At 34.0% G+C, this 26,914-nt stretch overlaps 4 protein-coding genes across 5 annotated transcripts in view; all 4 read right to left on the bottom strand.

The window, feature by feature from the left end:
- Positions 1-26,914, bottom strand: part of LOC135586277 (probable LRR receptor-like serine/threonine-protein kinase At4g29180) — a 92,006-nt gene that overhangs the window by 23,972 nt on the left and 41,120 nt on the right. Inside the window, exon 2 of the mRNA XM_065179282.1 lies at positions 12,540-12,679. Coding sequence (XP_065035354.1) covers positions 12,540-12,679 — 140 coding nt within the window. The remainder of the gene's footprint in view (positions 1-12,539; positions 12,680-26,914) is intronic.
- Positions 5,183-9,295, bottom strand: LOC135671265 (probable LRR receptor-like serine/threonine-protein kinase At1g51880). Of its 2 annotated transcripts, XR_010512682.1 has the most exons (6): positions 8,223-9,295; positions 6,950-7,214; positions 6,742-6,868; positions 6,190-6,258; positions 5,914-6,110; positions 5,183-5,473 (listed from the first exon to the last, which is right to left on the bottom strand). XR_010512682.1 is itself a non-coding variant. In XM_065179292.1 (5 exons), exons 2-5 carry the CDS (start codon positions 7,031-7,033, stop codon positions 6,025-6,027), a joined length of 366 nt encoding a protein of 121 aa, XP_065035364.1. In that variant the 5' UTR covers positions 7,034-7,214; positions 8,223-9,295; the 3' UTR covers positions 5,183-6,024. The 2 variants fall into 2 exon arrangements, 1 of the variants encoding a protein (XP_065035364.1); XM_065179292.1 differs by having other exon boundaries at positions 5,183-6,110.
- LOC135671216 (receptor-like protein EIX2) lies at positions 16,499-18,475 on the bottom strand. The gene has a single exon (XM_065179203.1). The coding sequence runs from the start codon at positions 17,554-17,556 to the stop codon at positions 16,615-16,617; it is 942 nt and encodes a 313-aa protein (XP_065035275.1). The 5' UTR covers positions 17,557-18,475; the 3' UTR covers positions 16,499-16,614.
- The window catches only part of LOC135671124 (receptor-like protein EIX2), a 3,163-nt gene continuing 1,008 nt past the window's right edge, over positions 24,760-26,914 (bottom strand). Inside the window, exon 1 of the mRNA XM_065179077.1 lies at positions 24,760-26,914. This exon is cut by the window's right edge and continues 1,008 nt beyond it. Within this exon, the coding sequence (XP_065035149.1) occupies positions 25,011-26,914 (1,904 nt within the window). The 3' untranslated portion in view covers positions 24,760-25,010.

Raw genomic sequence — 26,914 nt, 5'->3', positions numbered from 1 at the left:
CACATACCACCGTATTGTGGATGGTACCCATTATCCATGATATATAAATTGGGCATAGCTCACTCGCTTGCTATGTGTGGTTGGAATAATAAATTAAACTTTATGGTTAGATTGAATTTTGATATATGAATTCTATCCAAGATATAATTAAAATTGAAACCTTAAGTTTACCATTTATAAAATAAGAGCTCATGTAAAGTAATACTTTAGGTATAAAATTTGAGATGAGAGATGAATTAAAATTGATTAAAGTTTTTATATTAAATACATAATTTTGAATTTTTAACTCGCTTCCTTATTTTTTTTCTCTATCGTCACTTTCAACATAACATCATGTGACGTAAGAGTAAGGGCCAAGTTTTTGTTCCATCATCGTAGGGGTAAAATGATAGATACCTAAGGATGAAAGTCGCCATGATTAATACATCGGTCTCAATCGGTGGGATAAGCACTGTTTGACAGACGAGCGACTTGCAGGAAACAAAACAAAAAAAGTAGGGTCAGAGATATAAAGCGAAATAACCTTTGTATATGAACAAATATTATAAGACCATAATACGCAGCGAAATTAAATGGAAGCATAATCAAACAGAACACCAAGATATACGTGGAAAACTCCTTAAATGTGAAGGGTAAAAATCACGGGACAAACTAGAGATAATCCACTATGAGAATAATGAATATACAAATCTCAATCTCTTGCCCTAAACCCTGGTAACAATCACAAGAGAATAACTAGGATACAAGGATCACGTCACTGCCCACAATATCTAAAACCTCCCTAAGTAATCACAGCAAGAGTCTACTGTATATTTGATCTAGAGGAAAACACTGCTAGATGATTGAGAACAATCTCTCTGCGTTGTCTGTCTTCTTCCCTTTCTTTCTCTTCCTTTTCTGTCTTGTTTTCCTCCTTTTCTTTGGAATCCCGTGGCTATTTTCTTCTCCCACGTTGTTGCCTTATTTATGTCTTTTTCTGCCTCTAGCCCAACATCATCTTCTTTAAATTTAATTGATGATGAGTGGTGAGAAGCCTCATATCCGTAAGCTGCATTCCATGGATTCTTTTTCTACACGTCGCTGGCCAAGAAGACTTTGACTTGCGGTAAATTAGAATTTAGATTATTGTTCTAAATAGAAAAATTAATTTTTATGAATATAAGGATGCGCCAAACAAACTACAATTTGACTTGCGAATAACATCTATCATTTTCTCTTCTTCTCTTCTTTCAAGTGAATATTGGCTCTCTCAAATCTTAAGCAGCACATCAAGCATAATTTAATGTACAATCTTAACAAAACTTGCATGCGTTGGTTGAAGCTTGGATTGTCATAATGACAATTTTAAGAAAGAAAGTGCCTCATCTGCAGCGTAATATGTTTTCTAGATGCTGAAAGAGTACTGTATTCCCCCTCTTTTAGAAGCATCCTCTTGGTAGAACTTTTTTGTCTAGGAAAGACGTCAAATAATATCATGGACGAGAGTGCTTCATACGGAAAGGTATACCAAAGAAGGTTAGTTGGGATAGATAGCTACTCAACTCGATCGGGTGACCAACCACTTAGGTGAGTGGGCAAGACTCGAGAACTTTACAGGTCTTCCATGTCTACTGGTGAAATGAAGAAGATGACTTGCATGTTGTGTGGAAGAAGTTGGCCTTTGCTGGAGTTGATTCCGTTGTCGATTGGGCTGACAGGTCAAGTCTTCTTCGTGCAGAAGCGGAGATCAAAAGTAGTCCATGGAATGGGAGAATTTTGCGTACATCCCTTTCCTTTCCTCATCAGTTGCTTTATAAACCATGTATGTTGTCTTTGTGATTTGACCGGCCATACACTTCCACCTTCTTCCTGTTCTTCTGATTGCAAGTGGGGGTTTTAAACATGGAGAGGGAGGTTTTGGAATTAAACTTATTAACTTATCATAAAGAAATTCAATTTGTATCAAAGGAAAAAATAAATTAAATATCTGAGAACAAACCAAAAACTATTTGTTCTTGAAAGAGGTTTTTAGAAAAAAATAATTTATTTTAAATATAATTAATATAATGTATCTATGGGACTATATAAACCTTGGGTCATCAAACATAAAATTTTAAAATTGTAAAGAGATTTGAGTGAAAGATAGAGTATTTTGCCTTGTCCTACTTTTCGATTGTGTGATAGCCATCATCTTACTCTTCCATTGTGTGATAGTCATATCTTTTTCTAAGTTCAATATTTGATATTAAAGCTTAGGTTAAGTTATGACCTTTTCTTCAAGCATCACTCAACTCTAAATCTTTTTATTAACAAAAGAAAATTATGACATGTGATAACAAAGAGATTTTCTCATCTGCATAGCAGATGAGATTTTCTCTAACTGCACGAGGAAACTTGATGCTCCATTGAGGAAATCCTCTCATTCATCATATATAAATAGCATCATATAATACTAATTGAGATGTGTTTTCCTTGTTTCTATCATTTCACTCTTTGGGTAAATCTATATGAATGTTCTTCTAGACTGTATGAGAGTTTGTAGAATATGAATTTGTTGAATCAAGTTCAATAGAATGAGCAATCAATATAGAAATAAAAAAATAACTCAAAAAATAGAAGAAAAGAGAAAATGACTTTGTTCACGATCTTCTAAGGGCCTGATGATATAATGTTTGAAGTCATCACTCTAGTAAATACTTCAAAAATATTTGGTGGTGTGGATCAAGTAAAATAGCTTCGTCTATAAGTTTTACTAGTTGATTTTGCAAAATTACAATAAGATATTTCTGAATCTATTTCTAATTATTTCTCAAAAGTCATTTCTATTGTTTATTAAATGAGACAAAATGGTGAACAAATAAGTGATGAAAGAGTAATAGAAAAAAAGTACTAAAATCTCTATATCCAAAGTTTGATTTTATTTTTATAGTGATTAAAGGGTTTAAAGACTTAAAATAAATATCTTTAGAACAACTAATTGATTTTCTTTAAGTTTATAAATAAAGACTTACAAAAAGAGGAGAAGAAAAATATATATAGTAAACACTATAAACGTTTACTCTCGAAAATAAATGTAAATTAAAATCTCGAAGAGAAAAACGTCGTGGACAAAGAGGAAGAAGTTACATAAATCAGATAAATTAAAAATCTCAAAACAATGAAGGTGATAGAAAAAATTTTCACCGAAAAGGCTAAGGTTATGGTTGAGGATGTGACCGAGGCCGTGGACGTGATAAAAATTCTAAAAGGTCTAAAATTCAATGCTATGTTTACAAAAGGCATGGACATACTGCTAATGACTTATAATAATAATTTGAAGAAAGATTAATCTATGATATAGTATGAAGTTTTGTTGAGAAAGAAAAGAACCAAAATCAAGTTTTGTTAATAACTTGTAATAATTTGAAAGAAGATCAATTTATAACCTAGTATCTAGATATAGGAGCTTCAAATCACTTGTGTGGCATCAAAGAACTATTTTCAGAAATGGATACAAGTAATTTCAAGAACATTACATTTGGTGACCTATCTCAAAGACTAGTAAGAGACAAAGGTAAAATTTTTCTTAGATTTAATAATGATAAAAAAAATATGTTTCAAATGTTTATTATGTTCCTAATATAAAAAATAATATTGTGAGCTTCGGGCAACTACTCAGATGTGAAAATGGTGAAGAACAAAATGTTTCCTTTACATTTATGCATATTTGATTGATCAAATGATTTTAAAACTGATATTGAAACAACTTCTACATTATGGTATCTTAGATATACTTACTTAAATTTAAGACTTTGAAACTTCAAGTACAATACGGTGACAATAATATTATGAAATTGATAGCCCATCAAAGTTATGTGAAGTATATGTCATCGACAAGTAAGAAAGAAAAATACTTTCAAATTAAGAAGAATAAAAAGAGTATGACATCGACTTGATCTAATGCACTCAGTTGTTTGTGGCTCTATCAATCTAGTATCACTTATAGGAAGTATGTATTTTTTTTACTTTTACTGATGACAAAACTTAGGTTTACATGTTAAAGGAAAAAAAAATTTAAGTAAATTCAAAGAATTTAAGAATTTGGTTGAAAATCAAAGTGGTTATAATATTAAATATTTAAAAATAAACAGGTATGACGAATATTAAAGAAATTTAAAAGCTTTTATAGAAATAATAGAATTTTACATCAATTCACCATATCATGCATGCTTCAACAAAATAGTATCTTAGAAAGAAAAAATAAGGCTATACATATTATTGTATGATGCATGAAAAAAAGAAGAATTCCTAAAGAATTTTGGGGAGATGCAATTGCTTCTGCAATTTATTTGCTTAACAGGTTTTCAACAAAGTGAATTAGTAATATTACACTAGAAGAAGTATTGAGTTTATAGAAATCAATATCTCTTAAATGTTGCAGAGGTCAATATGTTAATTGGGTAATACATTGAACGAAAGGACGATGCGACGAAAGGTAGATGAAACGTTGGACAAACCAATGACATGCCAGATTCATGCTTTGTAATTAATTATATCTTGATTGAAGTAGTTTATAGTGTAATTAAGTTGGTTTGAAGTGAAACTATACCAACTTAATTAAGGGCCCATTGAACCTAATCTAGGGTTAAGTTGGGCTTATTCGGAGGCTCATTCAATGACCTAAAAGTCGGGTCAGGCAATGATATTGTTAGATTAGGTAGTGGAATCGCTAGAGGCTCAGTCTCCAAGACCCATTCTCTGAGGTTGTCAAGTGGTGGTATCGCTAGACTGGGTGGTGGTACCACCTAGTGTCAGATAGTATTGGCGGTTGTACTGCCAGTACCCTGAAGACTTGGGATGAGACTATTTTTTACTTCAAATTTGAATCCATTTGGAGCCTATAAATATCTCACTCATCCCTGCTCGATTAATACAAAAACTGAGAACAAAATTGTGTAAAAATACTGTTATAATTCCTTAAGAGTTCCCTTTCTTTAGCTTTATATTTTAAATTCAATTTGAGAGAAGGATAAGAGAATTATAAAGATTATCTCGTAAACCTGTGAAAATGAGAAAAGAGTTGTAAGAGTGTAATTGGTCTTCATCCGTTAAAAGAATATAAATAGTGGAAGCCAATAGCCTTGACGGAGGAGGAATCAAAAGTAGACATAGCTCACAATGACCAAACCATTATAAAATTGATGTGCACTCTTTCTCCTCTTCGTTACTATTGTTTTAATTACTTATCACATTTGCTCAAAGCCAAATACACTTTCGATATCATTTCTGATACAATTTCATTGAAACAGTTTTTTTTAAAATCAACGTCGTTTTTTCATTTTTTCACAAGCACTAATTCAGCCCCAGTTAGTATCGATTCGATCCTAACAGATCGTATCCATTCGACTAAGTGACACCTTTTTTGATGCTCCAACACAGCTGATAGGCCTGTAACCAGTTCCAGAACAACTAATATACATCACTTTTTTCAGTCAGCTGGAAGGTAGCAGAGTACCTGAGAAAAGAAATGTATCAATGTAGTACTTGGTAACTAGTATGATACTTTTGGAGAAGAAACTAAGAAGATTGAATATTGTTTTGACTTGACTCATACATTAATTTAACATGATTCCTATGAATATTTTATAGATGTAAAAGGGGCAAAAATAACCATCCCAGAAAGGTCCAACAATTGTTCGTGATTCTCCTCTCCTCTTGTAAAGTTAGCTGAGAAAGAAATCTGCATCACATTTGGAAAAAGAACATTTTTTTGCGAATTCTTCTCATTGTGATTCTACATCATTCTCTTTTTCATTTAGTTGCCAAAGGAATTCTTAGATTCTCTATAAAACAAATTAAACCGACTTGTCAGTAGAGGGGCAATCAAGGAAATCCTGAGCAATTCACACTGCAAATATTATTATCTGGCAAACTTCTGTGAAGTAGAAAACATACTCGGGATCTATGTATCCTGGAGTGCCAGCCACAACATCAGTAGATACGTGAGTCTGGGCATCGGTCAGGAAAGGCTTTGACAGCCCAAAATCTGCTACCTTTGCCTCAAAGTCATATGTTAGTTAAGAGGATATTGTTAGTCTTCACATCTCTATGGATTATAGGTGGCACACATCCGTTGTGTAGATACTCCAGACCTGTTCATAAATTGTTCAGTGGAACAGAAAGTGAGAAATTGATAAGATATATAAAAAGCAATACCAATTGTAAGATCACCTTGTGCGGCTTCCACTGCTATCCGAATTCGTTCTCTCCAACTCAATGTTTGACTATTTCCAGTTTTATCTGTAAAATTAACTCCATAAGTTCAGCATAACGTAAAATTAACTCAAGAATATTATGTTGCACAGTTCTGTGAGGACTAGATGAAGCTGACAAGGCACTAAATATTCTGAATATGTCTCAGAGAAAGTCAAGAACATTTTATCTATAGAAAAAAAGGTGCAGTTAAGAATCTAAAATTTTTATAAAAAATGAAAAATCGTATTGGATAAGTCAGTTACACTAAGCTCCAGAATCTTGACAAATAATGATCAGGGTACTGTTTTTGCTAGAAGAAAAAAAAAAAACTAACATGATAATAGCTTATCAATTGCATTAATTCAATCCAATGGTAATGCATGAAAGAGAGAGAAAATCTAGGTAGAGAATGAGAAATATACTGTCGAAAGATACAACATTTTCGGGTAAAGCAACTTAAACTGGATTCAATCTTCTCCAAGCATGCAGTAGCTCAGATCATAGAATACTATTCAACATCTTTTTTACCTGAAAGATGATCTCTAAGACTTCCACGAGCAGCATATTCATAAACAAGTCCAAGTTGGTTGCTGTCTCTACAGTACCCGATCAAAGACACTAAGTTCCAGTGATGGACCCTCGATAAGAGAAGAGCCTGCCACCCAAAGGAAGAGATATACTTAATTTCATCCATAACCTATTTGTTCATTAAAATGCATTCATATAGATTGCATACCTCGGCTTGAAACTCTTTCATCCCATGTGATCTGGAGCCAGAATTTGCAGACATGGACTCCTCAGATGATGTCCCTTTGACCATCCGATGTGAGTGCAAAAGTTTTACTGCAGCTTGAGTGCCATCATGCAATCAACCATGGTAAACATTCCCAAACCCCCCCTTTCCAAGTACAAGATCAAAATTGTTGGTGATGGCCTTCGATTCATCATATGTAAATATCTATGGGTTTCGGGTATAGCAAGCGCGTCTTGAATTGGCGGTGCTATTATTTCATTAAAAGAAACAAAAAGAGTGCTGTTAACACTGCTTCTCATTGTAATGAAGGTGAAGTTGCTAGTACAGAATTCCAAAACATGCATCCACAAGTCACTTGTAACCTCCAGAGAGAAATTTCATGAGCTATGATTCATAATAACTCATATACCTACCAATGATCACTTTCCATTGTCTGTATGTTAAATATGTCCAAGATCATGTAATTAATTTAGAAAAGTTGTGTAGATAATTCTAAAACAGACTATAATAATGAGCGTAAAGAACATTGATGAACCTAAAACACACTTTACAAATACAAAGGTGAAAAAGTTAGCTAAAAATTAACTGACTTAATTTTAGGCAATCACACTTATATGCAAGGTTTGTCAAGCTTTGGTAGAATGATAGATAATAAATTATTATTTATCAACCCACTAGTTGTTTATAAGTTTGTATTACACATGGCTTAAAAATTGACTCATTTAATCTTGATCTATTTGATAAAGAACTTAGCTTTATCAAAATTTTAATCTCAGGCAGAATTTAGACAAGACTAGAATTGAAAAAGATCAGCATAATTACACCCCAAATCAGAGTTGGGAAGGTTCATCATAATGAATGGTCTTATGGAATAGAAACTTCCCTTGAAGTAGTGTGTGGTATCAACCGTAAGCTTACATCTGTTTTAGCTGTTCGCTCCAACTAAACCATAAAAATATTTAGATAAAGATGTTGTTTGGATGCTAACATCTACGGCAGATACAGTAACCAAGCTAGAAATCCTTGCTTTACGAGTCTCACTTTTGTTACCCTATATATTAGAGAAAAGAAATCTTTTCAGCAATAAAAGAAGTTATTTTTCTCTATGATATCAGAGAAGACATGTCCTGATATTATTTATACAGGTAAGAAGAGTTCTATCTCACATCTAACATTGCCATTCGTTGAAAAAGAGAAGGACATTATACAACATAATTGTATGTTTATAAGCTATTACTTGCTTAAAACCACTTACATAATTTTGTTGTAGATTTTCTTCTCCTCAAGAAGAATAAAAGCAATGATAGGAGCAGCAGTATAATCAGCGCTGGGACGACAGAGATCAGCACAATGGTGACTGTAACAAGCTTCCTTCCTTCGCTGCCAATTTGACATGTACTATGACAGAGACATATATCCGGATTGTTGTCCACTCTTTGCAGAACATAAAGTTCATAAGATATTAGTATTAGGTAGAAGGAATTGTGGGAATATTTGGGATGTTAGACTACAGCACAAACCTCAACTCAAGCAATCCTTTTGATTGTCCATCACATAAAGAAGCTGGAATAAGCCCATTGAGTCGGTTATTTGACAAAATTCTGCAAAAAGTTTGATATTGCTCATCCATTAGCATATAATATGTGGAGAAAGAAGTCCTGAAGCATGCACATGACAAAGTCGAAGTTTCCGATATTGAAAAAGCATGCACCAAGTGAATTGTGTAAGAGAGAAAAATCTCTTCTTACAGCACATTGAGTGACGTCAATTCTTCTAAAGAGGGCGGTATTGGGCCTGTTAAATCATTGTTTGACAAGTCCCTGAGACAAAATACATGGATTACATTAGTTATAGATATGTTTTCATAAGAAATTTTATTAAAAAAAAAAGTAGCTACATGTTGATCTCTATAACTTTGGTCCTTTGAAACCAGATTTTCATGAGTAAAGCCATATTAGAAGCAAAACACAACAATAGTGTTTTGGTTTAGTTCAGTTTGGATGATATAGGATGTGGTTAAAGAAAACCCCAAGCTAATGCTTTGGTTTGTAAACTGGTCCATCTGCATTCCTAATTTTGGCAACTAACATGAAAAAACAAAAGCCTTTTGTTTATGGAGTTAGAAAAAGGAGATTAGAAGTGAATAAAATACACATGTAAAAGGGTAACAAGTCAATTTCATGCAACATCTACAAGTTGTTCTCAAGTTGTCTGCATGATGTTGCTAGCCAGCAGCCTCTGACAATAAATTTAGAAACTTACAAATAGTTAAGGGCCTTCAGATTAGCCAAAGCATTTGGTATAGCACCATTCAACCCAAGATAAGAGAGGTTTCTGTTAAAGAAAATAAAGTAGAAATCATTACATCAGAATCAGTGCTTTTTATTGATGTCTTTTAAAACAACCAAATCTTGGAGCTTACAATGAGGTGACTCTTGGGGTACCAGAGCTTGAGTAGGTGCAATTTACTCCACTCCAAATGAATTGCTGCGGAGCACAAGGATCACCCTGCCATATCTTCATCTGATATAATTTCTTTATCCCCATCATAGCATCAACTGTTAATTTTACTGGTTAAGCCAATATCTGATATGCTATGCAGAGAGAAATTCTTATTTACTTCAGGAAAGAGATAGCTTCGGTACAGATCAACCATGGTCCACCATACTGAATTCAAGCTATTGTGAAAAAAATCCAAGGTTGGCATGTAATTGGATCCATGCCATGTAGATGATTATTGTAGCCCCCTCGGAAAAAAAATTAATATTCATTTCAAAGTAGTAAATGGGCTCCATGAAGCATTTTGACACAACTCTGCCCGGAAAAAGCGTTTCACATGCATGAGCACACCTAGCCACACCTTATATGATTTGGTTTAAACGATAGAACTTTGATCACTGAAAATCCTGATGTTTGTATGATCTTACCATTGATATTAATATCCAAATTGTGCTTGACCTAGCTTATGAATAATTATCTTGAAATGATATATACAAACACATCAAAACCATTAGATACATCACTTGTTGTATGGTAACCCAGTCATTTTATATATTGTCAATATCAGTCATTTATATTGTTGTCAATCTAACTTTTGCTTATCATCTCATACATGTCAAATCACCACGAGAAGTAAAAGCGCAGATGAATATAAATTATAATTTCTGATAATGCATGGTTCAAGTGCTTGGACTCAAAAAGAATAATTAACATTTTTTCCCGAAAAGTATGCATATCCTCTGAACATAAGATTGACAGTTATGCATAATATCTCAAACATTTCATTGCAATAATCAAGTCTTTGGAATTATTCAACACTCCAAGTTGACCAAATGGATCCCTAGGTTCGTTCCCGTAGACTGATTATTTTAACAAAGGTAGCAGAAAATGTGCTTCATTTTACCAATGCTAAAACAAAATAAAGGAAAGAAACAATGTATTCATCTTCAACTTAATATGTAAACTTCAAATCAGCAATCGGCTAAATAAGCAAACAAATTATTGTATATGTTCAGGTAAGACACCAGTGAAATGGATGATGCACTGTTTGATGCCAATAACATACTACACTTTTTTCCTTCAGAAAACAGATAAACGGGACCGGGGGGGGGGGGGGGGTGTGTGGGGTGGGGCGGAAAGCATGAATGGTCGCATTGCATGTTAGTTTTCCAAAAGTGTTCAGGTAATTAATAAGAAAAACACAGTTCAACTTGAGGGGAAAAAAAAAAAAGAACAAGCAGATGATACAAGTTATTGACCGGACTAGAGCAATGGATGTCCAAATTAGTGGTGGGATAGCATACCATCGGCTGCATCTGTTGCCAAAACTGAAAGATTAATAGGAATGTAAACCTCAGCAGCATTGAAGATGGGGGAAAGGGTGGAACCGGCCACCCTTGTCAGATTAAAATAACCATTTAAGCCTGGGTATGCCAGCCGATGGACGAAATGGACATGTGTTGCCAGTAGATATGCAGGACTGATGTTATCACTATCGGGTTCCCCGTCTGCTCTCACCTGAAAAATTCTACTTCCATTCCCACTTAAATAGTCGAAATCAGCAAAGTGCAAATAGATATAGAATGTTGTTTGAACACTCGACTTGAGGCCATAGCCCAAGAAATATTGCAATGTAAAATTATCTGCAGCAACAGTTGCAGTCCCCATGACCACGCCTGGGACCTCATAAGCATCACCACGAGTGGTCTTGATTCCCAAAGTACTGCTCGTAAAATACCATGTTTCACAACCAATATAACTGTTGCAAGGATCCCATGTCCTATCATATTTATCTTCTGGATACCTGTACAGCATGAAATTTGTTAACCAATCTATATTATTAATACAGATATGATTTTGATAGATTCAACCACTTTTCAAAGGCATAATAAAGAGAGATTATGCTAGTCGTGTTCCTTAAGACTCCTCCTTCTCCACACACGACAATGTTAATCATTGTCCTCATCGAGTTTGCTGTCCTCTCCCAAATTGTGGTAATTATCTCCTGGGATCTCCTATTTCTGCTCACTTATTTGTGTCAGATATATGTGATTATTTCTGAAGTGTTGGTCCGCTTATCTTTTTGTTGCATTACTGGAGTCTATAGCAAATTAGTGTAATCAAATCATAACATTATGCTAAGTTCATTTAGCTTGTTCTTCGTGTCTAACTTGTGTAATTAAAGAACCATAATTACGGTATTGTTCATTGTAATTTCGCTTCTATAGATAATTAAACTTGGATCTTAATTGGGTTTGATTTAGTCTAATAGTATTTTCTAGCGATGAACACTTTTACTGGACATGTGTGGTTAAAATTGAGAGTCAGTTTAATCAAAATTGTAATCGAAGAGTATACAGAGTCAATTACTTGTATAGTGCAAATGAGTCTTTATGTTTGTTACAATTTTTTGAGATAACCACAAACAGATTATAACACTTTGTTCCCTTTATAGAAGATCAAGGCTCCATCCCTTTCCAAATTTTCAGTAGTGATTCGGCCTCAAAAGAACTACCCTAAGCAATGAATAAAGGAAAGCTAGGAGAAAACCCTCGGGTTCAAGAAATCCCCTTTCTCGATGCGAGGCATGAACAATGTACGATCCGTATGGGAGAAGAAATTTCAGCAAGCATCGAATGGAAGGTCTGCGTTTACCTGACGGTGTCGTTGGTGAGGGATCCCAAGTTGAAGCGACTGTAGAAGAGTAGTGCAGCGGATTGATTCGCGTCCTGGTACGCCAGGTGGTTGTCGATATGCCTCAACTCCAGCGAAGATATGAACGGCGCTCCCAAACCAATGTTGGCCAGGCATATCGACAGGGAGTCGGACGGGGCGGCAGTAATAATCTCGGCCCCGTAAAGTGCGAACACCTCGGTGATGTTGATGGTTTGCCAGATGTTGACACCGACATAGAGATCGAATAGCAGCGGTGGGGCGACGGAGTCCCCAGAGGCTTGGCCGTCGTAGTTGCCGTGAACGAAGGAGGCCCTTACGAGATACCTGTCCCCTTCCTTCAACCCGGGAAAGGTGTAGCAGTTGCGAGTTCCCTCGGGAAAGCTTCGAACGGTGAAACCTTTGTAGGATCCTCGATGTACCTTTCAGCGATTCTGACGTTTCTATCCGTGTCGATGTATCCTTCATCGACTCGGTACAGTATTCCAGTTTCGGAGTCGGTATAGCTACGAGTGGCGCCACAGTCGATGCTCACGAATCCTGCACACATGATTTGGGTGATCCGTTCGTATGACATATGTTAGGTTAACTGACAAAGATTAAGATTTGAATAGTCATTGTCGATTTTTTTTCGTCAATAAATAAATAAATATAATATATTTTTTTTAATTATACTTTTAATTTTTTTTTCAGAATAAAAAAGTTATGAAGAACTAATATATATATATATATATATATATATATATATATATATATATAAGATAATTATATACACATGCAGTATCATCATCATGTAATGATCAATTCAGTAGGAAAATTTATTATTATTTTTTATTGATTATAATAATCTTAGATCTCACTATATAAAGATTCCTCAAGTATATTTTTTGAGATCTAAATTCTCTTAGATCATTAGTTCTCTAATAGACTTGGCATTTAGTCGAATCTCCCAACTCTTAAACTAATTTAAGAATTAGAAGGTTTTATCAGGCACACCGCCAATGTAATTTTATACCGGAGTAGATATGGATTAAGATTATGGTTAGTTAGGAATGATTATTCCATGTAGAACAATCAAAATCTAAATTAATAATATATAATCTAGTAATATATTGTTGAGAGAAAAAAAGAAGGAGAAAATTGGGAGAGAAGACAAAAAGAGGAGTAGCAGGCTTGGAGACAGTACAAGAAGAAAGAAAGAAATAAGGGAAGAAAAGAGAAGGAATATACAGAATAAAAGAATCAAATATATTTAGAAATCTGTGGTCGTCATCAATTGATGCAATTCAAATGGAGTCACCATGATCTTTATATAGTGAGGTCTAAGATTATTATAATCGATAAAAAAATAATACAGAGATGACTTAGAGTGAGGTCTAAGATTACTATATGCAATTCAACTTTGGCATAATACAGAGATGACTTAGAGTGATAGAGTCAATGTTTGTATTTGATATGATTTTGTTTTCTACTTAGAGTCTCTTAATATTTGTTTTGACTAGGAAGACTTGATATAAAATAGATTAACGATTTAGGTTGGTCTTACCCTTAAATTGGAGCAGTATTAAAGGGATTGGGATATCATTATCTTAGGAGCCATATTGAAGGAGATTATTTTATATTTTATGTATTTCTATATTTTAAGAGGAAGAACAAGATGTGAAGAATACTTTGATTTCTCCTCAAAGAAATACATAAGTCATTTAATGTTTGTAGGAAAAGATATAGAAAGAGAGTTGTTAGATGAAAATTTTAATTTTCTCTATAGAGGTAGACGAATATTGTCAAATCATTTTAAATAGAAAAAAATGATGATAACAGGTTTATTAAAAAATCTGAACTATCATATAATAATTCTAAAACGATTAAGAAAGATGAGTATCGCTATGTCATTATCTATAGTATTTTGAATCCCAACTAATTCAAGGAAGAGAAACTACTTCAAATATTGCAGCTGTTCAGTTCCATCACCTCCAATTACATAACATAGACCTATTAAATCCAAATCTATGCACTTTACACGATACAGAACGAAGACATCCATAATGTCCACATATAACAGCAGCAGCATATTTAGCTCTTAAACACAAATAAAGTTCATCAAAGACATCCCACTAATAAATTATTACATCAAAAGTCTCAAGAGTTTGAACCAAAAATGATTTAATTTATTACCTCGATGCATAACCAAATTCAATCTACTCGTAAGCATCCGAAAAATTTTAACAATAAGGATATGAGCAACCACAATTTAGTAAACACCAAAACTCATATACTAGCAAAACTAATCATAAATGTATTTTAGAAAACTATACATAAATGTTAAACCCTCTTTTATTCTTAAATAAAGAGCAAACATGTTTTCCAAATCATCACTTTTAGCATAACAAGCACATAAGATAACATAATCTTTGAAGACATTTGTATAACAAAACATAAGTGGATATATTTCATTTTAATGCAAAGATTATCATTCACTAATTATGAATCACTATAAATATAACTAATCTATCATCCCTTTGTATAACTAAGAATAACTAAGCTATAACCTTATTATATCTCGAATCAAAAACATATTCAACCTCCATGGTATAGGTAAGACATTTATCCCTATATCAAAAACATATTCAACTTATGAGCAATATATAACCCCAATTGGCAAGATCCAAACTAAAACCGACTAATTGAAAAATTAACCATCATTTAAAATAACATATTGACATATCCTTCCAATGCATAATTCCTTAAGTATCATTTGAAATATGTCCAACAATATAACATTCAAAAATATAATAATAAAATATTTTAAACAAATATAATATCGACAAGCTTATTTTCAAATCCAATTTCACATTTACATATCACATTACTTCATTATTAACAAATATACATTATTAAATTTGAAAACATGTTATACAAAATCATTGGATACTTACCTAAATTGTAGACTCTTATAATTGATATAGTCATCAACACCCTTCTTCTTTTTTGTAAATTAGTCAAATAATATAAACCAATCCAATAAATAATGATGATATTTTCTTTCTTATCATCATTTTTTTCTCTAAGATCACAATATATTCAATGATTTTAGATTAATTAATCTATAGTCCTATTTACTCTCTGATTGGTGTAGGAGATGAATAGGAATTCAAAATCATACATATATATAATCTTCCAAATTTTAAACTTATTCTCTTGATATAAAAACGACATCCTTATTAAATCTCACACCTCTTTTTTTTTCCCTTTTCTTCCTCTATCAAAGCCACCCCTCTCGTCCTCAGTGTCCAATCCACGCACTAGTCAAATTATAATGTCTATTCTATCGTTTCAAAAGTAATGTATTTGTTCCTTTAAAATCAATATAAATATAACATATTTTTAAACTATATCTTCCTATGGAAGACTTGGTTTGTATGTTCTCTTCCTTTTCTAATATTTCTCTACCAACTCTTGCATGATGTCATGATAATGCAAGCCTCAAATAGAAGAAGACCGTAAGCAACCACATTACAAAGAAATTGATCAATACCTATCTTTAAACACCATAAATATAGCAGCCCATCTTTTCTTATATCAACAACACAAATTCTTTTTTCATTAATCACAGCCAGCATCTACAAATCCAAAATACTATATAAATAAAAAGTAGAGTGACTACATACCTTCTTCCCATCTACCATAAAGTCTTGGATCATCCATACTAGAAATTTTAGGATTAAAGTTCAAACAATCATCAAAAGATTAAATGCCATTGCATCCGGAACCAATCATACATATCATCAATCATATGAAAATAAGGAGGAAGAGAATACCACAAAAGGTCCAAAATCCCATCACATATCTTAATACTATGCTGATATAGAACCATAGCCACTGGGAAATCTCCTTCTTCTGCTCTGGTATAATATGTGGAGTAGTTATATTATTAAAACAACTTTTGGAAATTGGTGGTCCACTAAGTTAGCATTGCCCATATAGATGGATGGATCAATAAAGGTTTGGAGTTGATTACCAGATGGTATCATTCCCGAAAGATTATTATACGATAAATTCAAATAGTTCAAGGAATGTAAAATCGATAAGCTTTCAGGAATGCTACTAGAAAGGTTATTTATCGATAGATCAAGGGATTCTAATGATATCATTCCTCCTATCTCCCAAGGGATTTCCCCTTGTAAATGATTTCTTGACAAATTGAAGTTCTTGAGTCCTGCGAGGTCTCCAACTCCTTTTGGTATCTCTCCGGTTAGACTATTGTTTGAAAGATCTAAACTTTTCATAAGTTGCATGTTGCATTGTAAATAATAAAGATCTTGTCCCCTTGTAAAGACATCCAATTCATCATAACAAAAATCATAATATTGTGATGTCGATCTCATGGTATTTAAATTACCAATGTTGTCAGGTATTGATCCAGATGAATTGTTATTAGCAAGATCCAATATTTGAAGCTGTTCAAATCGAGCAAGTTACCAAGGAATAACTCCAAAAAACATATTTGAACGCAGACGAAGTACTACCAGTTGTCGTAGATTTTCTCCCATCCATAGCATTATACTTCCGACAAGATTATTTTGAGCCAGATCAAGAAACTGTAACTTTGTACAATTTTTCAATGACAAAGGAACGTCACCCGAAAAACTGTTATTTTTCAGTTGCAATAGCCGAAGCTCACTTAAAAAACCGATCGTGTGTGGAATTTCACCCGAAATGTGATTGTTGTCCAAATTCAAGAAATAAAGATTTTGTAATGATTTTCCCATACAATAAGGGATTTCACCAAGTAATTTATTGTTCGAAAGGTCAAGGTGTTCGAGATATGTCCATTGACAGATTGATGAAGATAAACCCCCATCAAGCATGTTATCTGAGAGTGCCACTAATTGAATATGGGGCCATATCGGCAATTGCCCTGTAAAGGAATTATTGGAGAGGTATAGAGTTTGAAGTGTAGACGGTAGCATCGTTGGCAATGGACCTTCAAATCTGTTGGATTCCAAATGTAATCTTTCCAACTTGGTGAACTTTAAAGAAGATGGCAGCTTGCCTCTTATTTGGTTGTTGGAAAGGTCTAAAAATATGATGGTAGAAGATGAAATATTCCCAAACCAAGCGGGCATTGTCCCTGCAATTTTACAGTCTGCCAAATATAATTCTTCCATCTGTGTTTGGAACTGCAACCATTCTGGAAATTGAGGTCCCAACTGACATTTGGTTAAATCTACATATCTGAGTTGGAAAGGGGGGACCCAACTCTGTCTAATGGATATGGTGATGGAGTTGTCATGCAAGTCCAACTCTTGCAATCTTGTAAGATTCTCAAAATGAACTTCTGAAAGGACACCTCCAACAGAATTTCCAGCGAGATTCAATTCAGTGAGATTAGACAACTTACCAACGGAGGAAGGCATGGAACCGTTGAATAAATTGGTTCAATGGCATATGTAATTCTTTCAGTCTACGGAGATCAACCATGGATCTCGGTACGGTACCCTCGAGTTGATTGTCTCCTAGATTAAGAAAAGTAAGAGAGCCCAAGTCTCCAATTGTATCGGGAATAACGCCATAGAACCCAGAGTAATGGAGATCAAGATGGGTAAGACTACTAATATTCCCCAACCATTTGGGTAAGATGGAGTTGAAATTATTGAAGGAGAGATCAAGGACGGTAAGAGAGGAGGTGAAGTTGACATGGACAACAGAAGCTGGGATGGTATCGAGACCAACGTAAGACATACTTAACACTTGGAGGGATGGCAGCATGTTCACGGATGAGAACCAATCTGGGGCACCGGTTAGCTTCAACCAGCTCAAGTCCAGGTTCTTCAGGGAGGTAAGATGGGAGAGCCAGTCGAGGTTGTCAACATGGTATTTAAAATCTAAAGCATCGCTTAGATCAAGAACGTAGAGGCTCGAAAGGTTCCCCAGCCGAGCAGGTATTCCTCCCATGAAATATGTAGAAGATAGATTGAGGTATCTCAATTTCTTGAAGGAGCCGATGAATTCCGGTATGCGGATTCTCCTGAAATCATTGACGCTAAGATCCAAGTGCTCCAGATGTGATAAAGCAAGCAATGACGAGTTCATCACCCTCTCACCGCGTAATGCCCGATCAAACGTATTCCGGAGGTCGAGCATGACGACGTGGCCAGTGGTGGCACCACAGATGACCCCCTCCCATGCGCAGCAGTCTTGGCCTACCCAAGAAGATAGCCGATTATAGGTGTCGTGGATGCCGGCTTTGAAGTCCAAAAGTGCCTCCCTCTCCATGCTGAAACACCCACTTGTCACCGTGGCCCGGTGGAGGAGGAGGGCCAAGAGGGACAACAACAGTGATGATAAGAAGCGTAAAGGGAAACCCATGGCGCGCAGTTTGATCTCCGTCCCTCCCTACCTACTCCTAGCCGCCACAATCAGAAGAACAGGGCGAAGGTGGAGGTGCATGCTACGCTATGCCGAATCACAAATTTATAAGCCAACTGATGCACACAATTTCTTCCATTCCATGGTCAAATTTCCATATCATGCATGGAATTAATTGTACCGACTTTGACTTATCAGCCCAATCCAAGTTTCGTGGCCATGCGGAGAGCACCTTCACCATCGGAGACTTCATATGTGACGAAAGGGGTAAGAGTTCAGATGGACGGAACCAGTGGTTATGATGCGGAGCATCATGTGGATCATGAACGTGAAGCCAAGTATGCATAGAATTGATCGAGATTACACCACTTTGACTCAGAAACAGTTGACTGACCGAAATAATTTGGGTGCAAAATAGTCAGTATTTCGTCGGTACCTAATTTACTTGGAAAAGTAGACTCTTTGGAGTTTCATTTCTAAATAGAAAATAATTTTCATCGGAGATGATACACCAAATATATTTGGATTGACTCGTGAGATAGTTTTATTCCGTTATTAATTCTCTTGATTGCTCTTTTGAAATATATAAATTGGTACCCATTATCCATGATATATAAATTGGGCATGAAATATATGTGGTTGGAATAATAAATTAAACTTTATGATTAGATAGAATTTGGAAACCGATAGCATCGTTCTCAATCAGTGGGATAAGCACCGTTTGACAGACGAAGATGAGCGGTGAGAAGCCTCACATCCCTAAGCTGCATTCCATGGATTCTTTTTCTACACATCACTGGCCAAGAAGACTTTGACTTGCGGTAAATTAGAATTTAGATTAGAGATCTAAATATAAAAATTAATTTTTAATAAATTAGAAATTATTTTGGTACATATAACATAAATCTAAGATCTCGATGAGAGAGATACACATTTGGGTGTTCTTAAATTTCTCTTAGTAGATTTAAAAAGGATTCAGATAATTTTTAGAATATAAGAAATTTCAGACTTCAATTTGGATTAACTAAAAGTGATAATTTTTATACTGATATTTTTTATATAATAAAAATTTTAATATCCAGCTGGACAGGAAGTTATCGAATCGCATGTGTAGCAACAATGATAGGATAAAAATGGCTACATCGGTTGCGTCCTCTTCCTCTCATCAGACTTGCAAAGTTCCTTCATCTCGGAGGACAAAAGCAAAAATAATAATAATAACAATCATAAAAGAAAACACTTCAGCTTGTACATGTTTGATGAGCATACATGATTTAAATCGAAAGATAAAACCATGCTTCCACCGGAAGAACCCACGAGTCCATGTGGGACATGCACCATCACCTACTTGAGTCAGTAGGTAGGTAAGACCATAGTTAGCAAGATGGAACCAACACACACAACAAAAAAATCCAATACGAACCTTAAGTCATCCGCTGTGCTATACTAATCTATTAAGGACTTTACAACATTTTAAATAGACAAAAAAGAGCAAACTTTATGAACTTATTGTAAGGAATACCAATGTGTTGGGTGTTAGGACAAAAAAAAAGAGCAAATTAGTGCTTTTAGAAAACAACATCGATTTGGAAACCTTTAATGATTTAAAAAAATTTGATTCAAGGAAACCATATCAAAAATGATATCGAAGTGTGCTTGACTTAAAGTAAACATAATAAGCAGTTAAAACAGAAAAATAATAGTAATGAAGAGCATAAAAATGATGAACATCAAATTTATAATGTTTCGGTCGTCGTGAAATACATCCACTCTTGATTCCTCTTCACTCGAGGTCATCGGCTTCCACTACTGATCTTTTTTCCAATAGGCAAAGATCAACTACTTTTACAACTCTTTATCCTTTTCAGAGGCTTAAAAGAGAACCTTTACATCTCTCTTTTAGACTTCATTTATCTCTTAGAAAACTAATTCTAGGAGGAAGAGACTTTAAATCCTAAGAGAGTTTTCAATATTTTTTCTCAAGTATTCTTTTCCCCATTTCTACTCAATTTCGTGCTTTCTAAGTAGGAATAACTAGGATATTTATATACCCCAAATAACTTTAAAAATTGAGTAAAAAAAGGTCTCATCCTAGGTTTCCCGAGTCTTGACGATACCACCACTTGTGCTGGATGGTACCACCACCCAATCTAGTGGTACCATCATTTGATAGTCTAGGAGACTATGTCTGAGCGGTACCACTCCTGACACACTAACACTGGGCAGTACCACTGCTTGACAGATTGGAAAAGTGTGCTCTTGACTTTTCCAACTCAAAGGTGATTCTACCTAACCTTGGGTCACTAAATGAGCCTTCCACTTGGCCCAAAACAATCTCAACCCATGCCCAATGGGCCCCTAATTGAGTTAGCATAGTTATACCTAAAACTAACTCAATTACGACCTGACCAAAATCAATTAAGATATAACCGATTACAAGACTAGAATTCTATGTTGTTCGACATGTCATTAGTTCATTCAGCGCTTCATTCGATCCTTTGGCACATCGTTCTCTCCTACAGCATATTGCCCAATTAGTATATTAACCTTTCGTAACTTTCGATTTCCTTGGCGCAATGTCTGATCCTTCAGCCTGATGCCCAAACTCATGCCATGAAGTCTTTTTGGCATATTGACCAATCCTCTGGCCTAACGTCCAATCTTCTGATATGTTCAACTCTGACCTAATGTCTGATTCCCCTGCTTTAATCGATTTATCTTTCCATGATCGAAGATAGTCCTACGTCATTCAAATACACATTAGATTATAACTTCAACAATTGATTTCATCATCAAAATTCAAGATTCAACATTAAGGATTATATGATATTCTGTTGAGAAATCATTTGATGAATCTGAACTGCTCCTGGACGAGGCTGATGATGAACATGTTGGAGTAGGATCTATCACTTGATTATGTTGAGTGTCTAGTTTTAATGGAATCTGAATTTGTTTTTCACTTTCATTGGTCTCCCAAATTCAATTTACCTTTTTATCAAACATATTATTTATTTTAATAATAACTAAATATCTGTCATTCATCTATTGTCTAATAGTAAATAAGTTATGTGATAAAATATGAATAAAAAATATTATCAAGGTATTTTACCTTTCCTGGACTTATCTTTACCTCAATCGTTTCTTTCGCTTTTATTTAGAGTGAAAGATTCAACGTTTGCGCTTGATATACTTTATTTTCTGCTAGAGTATCTTAATATTTGTTTTACTAGGAAGACTTGATATAGAGTAGACGAATGGCTTAGATCAATCTTACCACTAAATTGGAGCAATATTGAATGGGTTGGGATGTCACCGTCTTACCACTAAATTAGAGCTCTATTAATGGGATTTGTTTCTTTTATAAATATCATATGTATCTCTAGATTTTAAAAGAGAGAGCAAGATGTGAAGAATATATATACATATATGTATGCTGCCTGCTAAGGATATATATACATATATATATATACATAGAGAGAGAGAGGGAGAAAAGTCGTTGTTAGTTGGATATCTAGCCTTGGCATAATATAGGGATGACTTGGAGTGACAAAGTCAATATTTGCATCGAACATGACTTTGTTTTCTATTCTAAGTCTCTTAATATTTGTTTTGACTAAGAAAACCTGATATAGAGTGGACGGATGACTTGGGTTAATCTTACTATTAAATTAGAGCAATACTAAAGAAATTGGAATGTCATTATTTAAGAAGTTTATTTCTTCTATAGAATAGATATTCTATATATCTTTAGATTTTAAGAGAGAGAACAAGATGTGAAAAATACTTTAATTCCTCCGAGGATGATCCAAATCTTTAATTGATCTCACATAATAAAAAAATTATTTTTTTCAATAGACGAATAATAATTCTAAAATATTATTTTCTATAATCTTTTGGAATACCAGAAACTTTTAGCCCACGCTTTTAGATTTCCTAAAACACATCAGATAATTCAATGAGGGGAAGCATTGAAATTTGTCGTCGCGATACAATGAACTTAGACAGTGAACAAATACCAACAAAAACACATGTTAAAGGGCTTTTATTTGATAATTAGCCCAAATATTGTAGAGGCTCCGTTTTGAGTTTCATCACCTCCAATTACATAGACATGTATGATAAGAAAACAAAAAGAGAAGAAGATCAACATATGTGATTAAGATTATAAATTTTAAGAACATCGGCTTTGGATAACAAATCATAAAAGAAATAACATTAAGCCACCTGAGTAATGAAATGGCAATCCCATGGATCAATTTCCAGAAGCAAAAGAGAGCTTCGAAAAGGCGAGCAGGGATTTAGCCTATATGTCGATCATGAAGAACTCACCTTCTGGGCAACTGTATCCATCTATTGGCTATTGATTCATGTCCATGCTATTGGCTGCCAATTCGGTCAAACTTCTCCTGCCTATTGGAGTATACAACTCTCATTGATTAAGGCTTAACCGATAGAGGTGTGTTAGGTTATCATTTTTGTTATTCCATAAAGCTAAAGACGATAGAAACTAAGGGTTTTTAAGGTGATGGCAGAGTTGTTGTCAACATCTCGCTCTTTTAATCATTCATCATCACAACATATGTCATAATATTTTAACCACAGTTCCATAAGTTTTCAAATGAGAATTGCAAGGCTTAAACTTGTACGCAACTTAAATCCAAATACATGCACCTGACACAATACAAAACAGATATGTCCATAATGTCCAGCAACGACATATTGAACCCTCAAATACAAATAAGTTCACCAAAGACATCCCACCAATAGATTATTACATCCCAAGTCTAAAGAGTATGAACCATAAACGATTTAATTTATTGTCTTGATGCATAACCAAATTCAATCTATTCATAGGCATCTGAAAATTTTAACAACAAGGATATGAGCAACCACAACTTAGTAAACACCAAAACTCATATACTAGTAAAACTTATCATAAATACATTTTAAAAAATTATACACTTATATAAAGGGCAAACATAACTTTACATGCTTTTCAAATCACAACTTTTTAGCTTAATAAGCACATAAGATAATATAATTTTTGAATACATTTGCATAACAAAACATAAGTGGATAGATTTCATTTTAATGCCAAGATTATTAATAATCAATCATGAATCAGTATAAGTATAACTAAGTCTTCATATCTAAATTCATCAATAGTCATGACTATAACAAAGGGCATATATTAAAATAAAAGTCGAAGTGCTAATGGCTATGACCATATTATATCCTTGTGACAAGGATCAAAATCATATTTAATCTCCATGGTATAGGTAATACATTTATCTCTATGTTAGACCTAGAAAAAACTAGTTTATGAACTTATGACCAATGTACGATAACAATTGATAAAGTCTAAATCAAAACCAACTAATTGAGAACAATTAACCATCATCTAAAGTAACATATTGAAACCTTATTTGAAATATGTTCAACAATATATCATTGAAAAATATAATAATTAAATATTTTAATTATTTTAAACAAATACAATATCGAAAAGCTTATTTTCAAAAGCCAATTTAACATTTGCAAATCACATATCTTCATTATTAACAAATATATTATTAAATTGGAAAACAAGTTAGACATAATCATTCGATACTTATGTTAATCATAGATTATTATAACTGATATAGTGATCAACACTCTCCTTATTTTCCTAAATCATTCGAATAATATAAACCAATCATAAACAATAATAATATTTTCTTTCTTATCTGAGAATGACTATTTTTTTTTAAATCACAACATACTCAATGATTTTAGAATAATTAATCTATACTCCTATTTACTCTCTGATTGGTAGGGAATGAATAGAAATTCAAAATCATACACACACACACACACACATATATATATATATATATATATATATATATATATATATATATATATATATATATATATATATATATATATATATATATATATATATATATATATATATATACTCTTTCAAATTTAAAACTTACTCTCTTGATATAAAAACAACATCCTTATTAAATCTCACACCTATTTTATTTTTTTCTCCTCTTTTCTTCCCCTGCCAAAGCCACCCCTTTCTTCCTCTATTCTATAATTTCGAAAGTAATGTGTTTGCTCCTTTAAAATCAATATAGCATATTTTTAAACTATATCTTCACGGAAGACTTAGGTTGTAGTTCTCTTCTTTTTCTAATATTTCTCTGCTTTAAAACTACGAGCCAACTCTTGCATGATGTTATAATTATGCAAACATCAAATAGAAGAAGATGGTAAACAACCACATTACATACAAATTGATTAATACTTGTCTTCAAACACCATAAATAAAGCAACCCATCTTTTCTTATATCAACTACACAAATTCTTTTTTCATTAATCACAGCCAGCATCTACAAATCTAAAATACCATATAAATAAAAAGTAGAGTGATGACATACCTTCTCCCCATCTACGGTAAAATCTTGGATTATCCACACTCAAATTTTTGGGATTAAAGTCTAAGTAATCGTCAAAAGATTAAATGCCATTGGACCCGGAACCGATCATACATATCATCAATCATATGGAAATAAACATGCCTCCATGTGTCTTTGAGGAAGAGAATACCACAAAAGATCCAAAATCCCATCACATATCCTAGTACCATGTTGATATAGAACCATAACCACTCGGGAATCTCTTTCTTATACTCTTGTATAATATTTTGAGTTGTTTTATTATTGAAACAACTTTTGGAAATTGGTTGTCCACATAAGTCAGCATTACCCATATAGATGGATGGATCAATAAAAGTTTGGAGTTGATTACCAGATGGTATCATTCCTGAAAGATTATTATATGACAAATTCAAATAGCTCAAAGAATATAAAGTCGATAAGCTCTCAGGAATGCTACCAGAAAGATCATTTATCGATAGATCAAGGGATTCTAATGATTTCATTCCTCCTATCTCTCGAGGGATTTTACTTTGTAAATGATTTCTTGACAAATTTAAGTTCTTGAGTCCTGCGAGGTCTCCGATTCCTTTTGGTATCTCTCCGGTTAGTCGATTGTTTGAAAGATCCAAACTTTTCATAAGACTTATGCTGCATTGTAAATAATAAAGGTCTTGTCCCTTTGTAATGACATCTAATTCATAATCACATAATTCATAATATTGTAATGTCGATCTCATGGTACTTAAATTACCAATGTTCTGAGGTATTGAACCAGAGAAGTTGTTATTCGCAAGATCCAATATTTGAAGCTTTTCAAATCGAGCAAGTTGCCAAGGAACAACTCCTGAAAACATATTTGAACGAAGACGAAGCACTACCAGTTGTTGTAGATTATCTCCTATCCATGGCGTTATACTTCCGACAAAATTGTTTTGAGCCAAATCAAGAAACTGTAACCCTATACAATTTTTCAATGACAAAGGAAGCTCACCTGAAAAACTATTATTTTTTAGTTGCAAATGCCAAAGCCCACTTAAAAATCCGATCGTGTGTGGAATTTCACCCGAGAAGTGATTGTTGCCCAAATTCAAGAAATAAAGATTTTGTAATGATTTTCCCAGACAATAAGGGATCTCACCAAGTAATTTGTTGTTCGAAAGGTCAAGGGATTCGAGAAATGTCCATGGGCAGATTGATGAAGATAAACCACCATCAAGCATGTTATCAGAGATTGACACAAATCTAACATGGGGCCATATCGGCAATTGCCCAGTAAAGGAATTATTGGAGAGGTATAGAGTATCAAGTGTAGACGGTAGCATCGTAGGCAATGGACCTTCAAATCTGTTGGAGTCCAAATATAATGTTTCCAACTTGGTGAACTTTAAAGAAGATGGCAGCTTCCCTCCTATTTGGTTGTTGGAAAGGTCTAAAGCTGTGATGGTAGAAGATGAAATATTCCAAAACCAAGCGGGCATTGTCCCTGCAATTTTACAATCTGCCAAATATAATTCTTCCATCTGTGTTTGGAACTGCAACCATTCTGGAAATTGAGGTCCCAACTGACATTTGGTTAAATCTACATATCTGAGTTGGAAAGGGGGGACCCAACTCTGCCCAATTGATATGGTGATGGAGTTATCATGCAAGTCCAACAGTCGCAATCTCGTAAGATTCTCAAAATGAACTTCTGAAAGGACACCTCCAACAGAATTTCCAGCGAGATACAATTCGGTGAGATTAGAGAACTTACCAACGGAGGAAGGCATGGAACCGTAGAATAAATTATATTCGAGATCCAAAATGATGAGATTCGTCATTTGCTCTAGCAAATCGCTCAAATTTCCTGTCAATCGGTTGACTTGCATATGTAATTCTTTCAGTCTACGGATATCAACCATGGATCTCGGTACGGTACCCTCGAGTTGATTGAATCCTAGATCAAGTAAAGTAAGAGAGCCCAAGTCTCCAATTG

Source organism: Musa acuminata, unplaced genomic scaffold (genome assembly GCF_036884655.1).
Source record: "Musa acuminata AAA Group cultivar baxijiao unplaced genomic scaffold, Cavendish_Baxijiao_AAA HiC_scaffold_1138, whole genome shotgun sequence".
Taxonomy (NCBI): Eukaryota; Viridiplantae; Streptophyta; class Magnoliopsida; order Zingiberales; family Musaceae; genus Musa; species Musa acuminata.
The sequence above is the reverse complement of the archived record's forward strand: the minus strand, read 5'-3'. Positions and strand labels throughout refer to the sequence as shown.

Bases quoted from the DNA above. Each gene is read 5' to 3' on its own strand.
- LOC135671265 (XM_065179292.1), bottom strand. From the start codon at position 7,033: ATGGTCAAAGGGACATCATCTGAGGAGTCCATGTCTGCAAATTCTGGC. The intron at 6,259-6,741 runs GTAAAAAAGATG...TTAATTTTACAG, and splicing joins TCTTAGAGATCATCTTTCAG to ATAAAACTGGAAATAGTCAA. The intron at 6,111-6,189 runs GTGATCTTACAA...ATTTATGAACAG, and splicing joins AGCAGTGGAAGCCGCACAAG to GTCTGGAGTATCTACACAAC.
- LOC135671216 (XM_065179203.1), bottom strand. From the start codon at position 17,556: ATGCCTTCCTCCGTTGGTAAGTTGTCTAATCTCACTGAATTGAATCTC.